Source organism: Tripterygium wilfordii, chromosome 2, assembly GCF_013401445.1.
Source record: "Tripterygium wilfordii isolate XIE 37 chromosome 2, ASM1340144v1, whole genome shotgun sequence".
Lineage (NCBI taxonomy): Eukaryota > Viridiplantae > Streptophyta > Magnoliopsida > Celastrales > Celastraceae > Tripterygium > Tripterygium wilfordii.
In genome coordinates, this window is record NC_052233.1 from 5,263,673 (window position 1) to 5,271,427 (window position 7,755).

The window sequence follows — 7,755 nt, forward strand, 5'->3', positions numbered from 1 at the left end:
AATGAATCCTGAGATCATGAAGAACGAAGAGATAAAAATAGGATAATGCTAGAGACTCCCAAAATTTAATCTCCAAAAGTCCCCAAAATCTATGTGACATTAAAATAGTCATTGATTAAAAACACACATGTAGGGCTCACTTCACATCCAACACTCCACATTAAATGAGTGACTTTTGGGGGTTAAATTTTGGGGGTGTTAAACATTATCATAAAAATATTATCTTAGTCCCACACCAAAAAAATAAGAAGAGAAACCAAGTGAAACAGGTTTTAAAAGCAAAATGCCCGTTGATCATAATTTTAAAAAGTTATTAAAACTGGGCAACCGAGTGTAATCCACCTTGAACCCGATAACCCGAGAGCTCGGTGGTTCGAAACCTGAAAACCCGGAGTGACGGGCCACAGTCCTCTTAAAAATTAGGGCTGTTACTGGTATGGTAAATTATCCATTGGTATACCATTACCGACGAATTGGTTACCGAAAATAGCAGAAGACTGGTATACCGTTACCAATTGTTCGGTACGGTAAATTTACCGATGATTTCGGTAACGGTAACGGTAAGCAAAGTTCAAAACTGGTAAATTTCCCGATTACCGACATATATATTAAATATATATTAATATTATTTTTAGTTTTAGTTTTATTTAATTATGACCATTAGATTGATCTAATTTAATCTAGACCATTGATTATTTTTAGGGTTATCATTTATATATCACTCGTAGCAATTTCATTAACTTTAAAGCAGTGTTTGTTACATAACAAAATGCTTTATTGGTATTGATTACATGTTTTTCTTCTCACTTTCCATCATGTTATTTTATCTTTATTTATCTTGTTTCTTCTAGCTTTCCTGCTGTGGAGTTTAAAACACTTCGGATACTAAAAATATTAGAAATTAATGAAATGAAAGATTTTCCGTTATAGATTGTTGGAATAATGTTATGTGAATTCTCCTTTCTTTTTTTCTCCGATTGATAGGTCTTTTCTCTTATTTACATGTAGCACAATGATCATTCTCACTAATCTATAATTTTTATTATTGGTATTGTAGGCAAGATGAAAATGTTGTATTCTCATACAATGACTATTAAGCACAATGCTACTTGATGCATTTTTTTTCTTCTCTTTTTTAAATAGGTTTTAAAAATTGGTAAATTTACCAATTACCGACTTACCTTTACCGATCGATCGGTATACCGACCATCGGTATACCGACTCTTTCGGTAACGGTAACGGTAACATTTTTTGAGTTACCGAAAGAATTGGTATGGTAACGGTTTTCCGTGTTTGGTAACGGTAACCGTACCAATAACAGCCCTATTAAAAATTACCAGACCGGGCCCAACATGGACCAATAACCCAGGAGCCTGCCCGATGAACACCCCCTCAATAACGGACGAGAACCAGAGGGCTTATCTATTTGCTTTGGGTTTTGTAAAGAGGGCTAAAAGAAGGGCCCATAATTGTATTGCATAGTGGGCCTCTTTTAGTTTCAGAGAAACAAATCCCCTGAAAGCATCCCATGTAGGCCCACGTTAACGTTTCTTTGGTTTCTCGCTTGTTATTGCATCGCTAGCTAGGAGAGGAGAGAATAGGGCATAAAACCGGCGCGGTAAATGGTGGAAAACCAGCCACCGACGGCACAGGAAAGGTATGCTCCTTCGCCTTTAACGCTTCTAGGTTTTCGAAGAACGTAAGTTTCACCTTAAAAGTCCTCACACTTTTTGTTAAATCCTCTCTCTTTGTCTATGCCTTTTCTGCTAACATAGTGTTCAAACTACCTGTGATGGGTGCGTTTTGAATGCAAAATGATATGCTTTTGGGTAAATTAATTGTTGAATCATTTATGTTACTTGCTCAATAGCGCGCTCATCTTTCTAACTGGGTTTTGGTTAACCACTTTAAATTTTGGAACTTTCCAGGTTGCGTCTTAAAATTGGTCTCAAGTGTTAGCTTTTGTGGTTAGGGAAGTGTTTGGGTTGTCTTTGTTTGCTAGTTTTGTTCTTTTGGGGCATTTAAGCAATGTCTACAGAGGCAAACTTAAGGCATAGGCTTACTAAAAAACTCAAGATTTCAGTTGGAAATTCTAGGCATTCTACGGGAGGAATTAAGAAATCTCCAAGGAGATTGGATGATGATACATCTTTGAAGAGAGGAAATGGTGGGAAGTTGAATTCGAAGCGAAGTAAGGTAGACGTCTCTTCGAACTTTGATAGGAGAAAGAAGACAAGTTATGCTGACCAAGTTATCCATGAGGGTATATTATTACATGAGAATGCAAAATCACTTAGCAGGAAGAATTTGTCTTCGAAAAAACAGAATCAGGTCAAATTTGATGGAAGTGGAGGGAGCATCAGTGACAAATCCGTTCGCTCAATGTGGGTTTCGAATAGGTTGAGAAAAGCTACTTCTGAGATCAAACGCTCTTCACATAGAATAACGGATGCTTTGGAAAGTGTGGAAGTATCTGACGGTAAAGGGAGGACCAAGGCAAACAAGGTGAATAAAATAGCTGGCTTTGATAGTGCTTCATTGAAGAAAGACACAAGAATAAAATCAAACTCAGATAAGACGTTGAATCAAAGTCAAAGCAACTGTGCTGAAGTACAACCTTCTCCCTCTGTCATGAGAAAAGCTCGGGATAAGAGGGGCTTTGCAGATGATGATAAGGAGGATCTAGATGTTCAGCCAAAGAAGAGCAAGCGGGTGATTCGGATAGATCCAAATGATATTTCAAATAAACGGCTCGATGATGGCATTCTTATGAATGGTTGGTAACTTAGCATCTTTCTCTTCTTTTTTTTTTTGTGTTTAATATATGATCGTCTTATTTAATACTTGGTTTTCGGTTGTAGATTGATCAACATATATTCTTTGCTGTTCCGCCTTGGGGTTATATACCATAGACATCAACTGTGTTTGGTTAAGGCTTTGTGATGTTTAACTCTGATCACTAGTTTTCCTGTTAGTTTGCATGTTTTGTTGACAGTTAATAGTCTTTTGCACGAAGGCTTCCGTTGGAGGCTTCTCTTCAGCATCTTCAGTTGCATAAGAAATTATCATATGATGAATCTGTTCCTTTTCTTTGTTGTCTAAAGAATGAGTTTTTGTAGTGGGCATTGATATGTCTCACATGTCTGGTTGAATTCTTGATATAGATATGCCTAGTAGTAAAGAGGTCGGGGAAGTGGGTTTTGGTCAGTTCAGAACATCAGTAAACTAGGCATTGCGCAGCAAGCGTATCTGTTGAGTTCTTTGTATCCTATCCTGGAATTGCTTGGTATTTTTCTGTAATCATCAATGTAGCTTTCTCTTATTCCTTGAATTGTTGGGGTCTTCCTTTGAGATGACTTAACATGTCATCTTTAAATCGCTTCCTCCTTTTAATAATTAGTTTAGTGCATAAATCTGATAGATCTTTCTTTGTGTTTCAGAAGGTCTCAAAGATAAGAAAAGAGATTCAGAGAAAAATGCTGAAATGTCAAAGAATGCGCAATTTCGTGCAATAAAACCCAGTCCCTCAATCCAGTCTTTTGTGGAAGATAATGTAATTTGTATGAAATGGGCAGTCATTAGAGTTTCATATTCAATTATTTCTCTGGATTGTAATTTCCTGTATTGTAACTATGCATTATTTTATTGACAGTTGTTAGGACGTAGACGCTTGATCGAGCTCAGAAGGGCTGGCTACAATGTCGAACTCTCTGCACCTTTAGATAATATTCCCTTCTCTACAAGCTCTGAGAGAGAGCGAATTGAGGAAAATGTATGCTTGTGTCGTGTGCATATTGGTTTACTATTTTCTCGTTTCTTGTGTTTGGAGATACACACTCAATATGTTATTCACATTTCTTTTCTGATGATTCTATTATAGCTTTGTGTATGATCCCGACCAGTGCTAACTTCTTTAAACAGATTTTTAGGAATAAGTTGACATTTTTTGCTGCTGCAAAGGTATCGTCGTCATTCCCACCTCTTGATCTTCCAGAGATTGCCTTTGCAGGTAGACATTCTACTTGTTTAGCACCATTGCCTCCCCCACACCCTCCAAAAAATAACTTTCTTTAAATTAAAAGAAGTCATTGTTTTATGAGTGAAGTATTTGATTGTTGATCTTTTCTTGAGAAATTTTATGATAACAACAATTCCTTCATTTTATTGTCTTTTTCAGGGAGGTCAAATGTTGGGAAGTCATCACTATTAAATTCACTCACCAGACAATGGGGTGTTGTACGGACTTCGGATAAGCCTGGCCTCACACAGGTGTTATTAATTTCTCAAAAGCTGCTGTTACAATTTCCCTATGCATAGTAATAATAATGGTTCTTCTGCAGAGTATTAATTTCTTTAATCTGGGATCAAAACTCTGCTTGGTTGATCTGCCTGGATATGGATTTGCTTATGCAAAAGAGGAAGTTAAGGATGCCTGGGAAGAGCTTGTGAGTATGCAAAACATTATGTTTGCTGTTTTCTTGGCTGTGTCATAGTTGACCACTGTGAATGGCATGCTTCAGTTTCAGATTTTCATGACCTGTTGGAATTTTTCTTTTTCATGTTTTAAAATCCCTCCCCAGAGCATGCATGGATTTTCACCGCACACGGCTTCCCCTTGTACACATTTAGCAAGCTCTTCCTTCCTTAGAAGAACTCTTAGAGAGTTGGTTACTCAAGTTTTGTACCTGCACTCTTAATTCAGGAGCATTTCATTATAGCAGTATGAAATGATAATAGCAGTATTATTACTGCAGATTCGCAGAATGACAATATCGGTACTAGTTATTTCTTGCTTGATTAGTATGTGCCAGTTAACTGTCAAAATTTAAATTTGTAGGTGAAGGAGTATGTCTCGACAAGAGTTGGTCTAAAACGGGTATGCCTTCTTATTGATACAAAATGGGGTATGAAGCCAAGAGATCACGAACTTGTTGATCTGATGGAAAGGTACGTGTTGCATAATTGTAAAGTGATTTTTTTGAACCATTATTGAATTATAGGACTCAGTTTGATGTAATGCTAGCCATGCACTGTTGCGTTGCATGTCACTTAGTATGAGCCTCAGAAGTGATGTGAAGTGGTTCATGAAACAAATTCTATAAACTAAACAAATAAAAATGATCGGAGTTCTGGGAACTATGCTGTCCTGTAGTTTGATCTTTCATGAAACTTGTTTTTTCCCATGACTGTTATAATGGTGAATTAGGCTGTGTGATCTATAATTTGGTATTATTATTTTACCTTCAGAGTTTTTTCTACTATATGTGTGTTGAGAAATAATAATGATGCCAAGAGAATGGTACGTACACAAGTTGAATGACGTTATTTAACTGACAGATCTCAGACTAAGTACCAGATTATGTTAACCAAGACGGACATGGTCTTCCCAATGGATGTGGCACGGCGTGCAATGCAAATTGAAGAGGTAAATTTTGCCAATGAAGGCCATTTTCTGTATTTGAGCATTCAAAATTTCTCATTAACTAATGATTTTCTGAATACAACTTGGTGTTTTTGCAGACCCTCAAGGCTAACAAGTCTGCTGTTCAACCCGTGGTATGAAGGGGCATCTTTATGTGACTGATCAATTGTTTTCTTTTATCATATTAAAAAATTAATTCTTCGAAGTAACTTACGTGTCTACATTATCTACTTTGTGATTTACCTTAGATGATGGTCAGCTCAAAGTCTGGAGCAGGTATCCAATGTTTAAGAACAGTGCTGGGTAAGATAGCTCGGTTTGCCAAGCTCTGATTCTCGGTCAGGTGTGTGTTCTTCATATCCATGATAGTTTTTGCTGAGCATGGATCTATCCATTCATTAAGAATTAAATTTCTGGCCTAATTAAAAAGGAACTTTAAAAGTGGTAAATTCTCATCTTGTCTGATCGGTATTAATCTCAACGTGGATATCTGGACGTCGTTTTTATTGGAATAATTGGTTACTTGTTTGGTTGTATATGTTTTTGCTCTTTATCTGTTCCCTTTATTCATCACTCTTAAGGCGCACCTCTACCATTAACTATCTGAGCTAATAAGCAACAGGGTTTACGGTGACATGGTTTATTATCCTCCCTTCTCTGTAGGATATAAAGCATTGCAGATGCACGTGTTTTATTGTTCATCCTCAAAATGGCTGGTCGGGTTACAGTTTTTCGTTCACAAAGTGGCGGGACGTCGAAGGCAATGGAATTACACCCCCACTGTGATTGGCATTTGGCAAGGCTTATCCAACAGTCTTTTGTAAACTTTTTGTAAGGGAAGGATTGTTGGTTGGTCCAACCCCCACGATTCACCTTCGTGCACTTTTCATTTCTGAATGCTATTTAACAAGTAACATGTTCTTGGTACCCACTCCCATCTAAAGGGAAAATTCAAAATAGATGAGGAACGTGTAGTTCCAGTGGGAATGACGCATCCTAGCATGGAGCCAGGAAAAAAAAATTATGATGAAAACGATTTCTTTTATTTGTTAATTGATGGTCTTTCATTTTTGTTTTAAATTTTTTTGTTCTTCGAAAACAGGCATGGTTTGAACTTTGTAAAGCTGATTATTGTGCTTTTTTCCTGTGCGCATACGTACATGTAAGAGTGGAGGACAGCAGAGGAGAAATATCAAGTGTGGACCTGCTGTTTTTTCTGTTTATATTTCCTGTTCCATAGAAAAACAGTTAATAAGATTGAGCAGGTAACAAGCTCTGTCTTCAGTGGCAGAGCACCAATTCGATTTCCACTGGAAGATTGGTTGCGACTTTCCTGGTCTTTCAGCCAACCCATGTTCGACGAATTGGGTATGAATTTTATTTGGGATGGATGGATAGAGGAGTTATGGGTGTTTGTGAATTGTGGGTCTTGTCTATCAATAATCTGAGTAACTAAAAAAAAAAAAAAAAATTGTTTCACACTGGTCACTCGGGCAGCTTATGGGAATTTAGGGTAGTCAACAATTTGATGTGGCATGTTGACATTTAAATACAAAGTGGAAAATAACTAATTAATTTTTTTTATCCAAATGCAAAATCAATTCTATACACCTATTTGATAGAATAGCTAAAATTATCTCTCCAACCTCAAAATAAAATCAACATTGATAAAGCTCTACAATTAAACCCTAACTCTACCTCCTCTCTTCCCTCCTCACTCTCGTCGACAACTCCTCCTCCACCACCTGCATCCATCCCCCTTCCCTGGGCCGCATCCTCAACAAACAACCCAAGGAAACAAACCTAAAACCAAATGGCCCGAAAACACCCTAAAAGGGAACCTAAATGAGGAGCCCCAATTGTTCTGAGGAATTATTTTGGGTGCAAATCCATAACTTGCTTCTCTTGGCGATAACTCAAAGTTTAGTATGTTGCTTGGTGGCTCTATAGGCCAAGTAGAGGAGGTAGATACGATGGGTGATGGCTCTGGATGGGGGTTGTTCTTGGGATTCGAGTGTGAGTTTCTCTCTAGTCTCCTTTGTTACAAGGCTGTCAATTATGGACTTCTATGCCTTGAGTTAGAAGCAAAAGAAAATCCTAAGAACAAATATCAACATCCACCATAAACAGATCTATATACATTACAGTCTGTCTTGCATGATATTTATGCAACCAAAAAGTCCTTACGCCTCTATTTTAGACTACATTACAGCCACATAAAGTAACCACAGTAAATTAACCTTGGTCAAAGTTGTAAACCGACATTGACCAAGCTAGACTTAATAACACTAACACCAAAATAGACATAATAACTTGTACCACAATAACCATGC

General features: G+C 37.3%; 1 protein-coding gene across 2 annotated transcripts; it reads left to right on the forward strand.

Moving 5' to 3' along the window:
• The first annotated feature begins 1,535 nt into the window (after positions 1-1,535).
• LOC120005283 lies at positions 1,536-6,776 on the forward strand. Of its 2 annotated transcripts, XR_005469765.1 has the most exons (13): positions 1,536-1,657; positions 1,929-2,776; positions 3,441-3,553; positions 3,653-3,772; positions 3,922-4,009; positions 4,178-4,269; positions 4,341-4,445; positions 4,838-4,947; positions 5,338-5,425; positions 5,521-5,556; positions 5,671-5,765; positions 6,086-6,253; positions 6,525-6,776. XR_005469765.1 is itself a non-coding variant. In XM_038854841.1 (12 exons), the coding sequence occupies exons 2-11, from the start codon at positions 2,029-2,031 to the stop codon at positions 5,752-5,754; spliced, it is 1,584 nt and encodes a 527-aa protein (XP_038710769.1). In that variant the 5' UTR covers positions 1,536-1,657; positions 1,929-2,028; the 3' UTR covers positions 5,755-5,765; positions 6,086-6,495. The 2 variants fall into 2 exon arrangements, 1 of the variants encoding a protein (XP_038710769.1); XM_038854841.1 differs by lacking the exon at positions 6,525-6,776 and having other exon boundaries at positions 6,086-6,495.
• The last annotated feature ends 979 nt before the right edge of the window (positions 6,777-7,755 follow it).

Coding starts and splice junctions, on each gene's coding strand:
- LOC120005283 (XM_038854841.1), top strand. CDS start 2,029: ATGTCTACAGAGGCAAACTTAAGGCATAGGCTTACTAAAAAACTCAAG. Junction 2,777..3,440: donor TGATGGCATTCTTATGAATG/GTTGGTAACTTA, acceptor TTTGTGTTTCAG/AAGGTCTCAAAGATAAGAAA. Junction 3,773..3,921: donor GAGAGCGAATTGAGGAAAAT/GTATGCTTGTGT, acceptor TTCTTTAAACAG/ATTTTTAGGAATAAGTTGAC.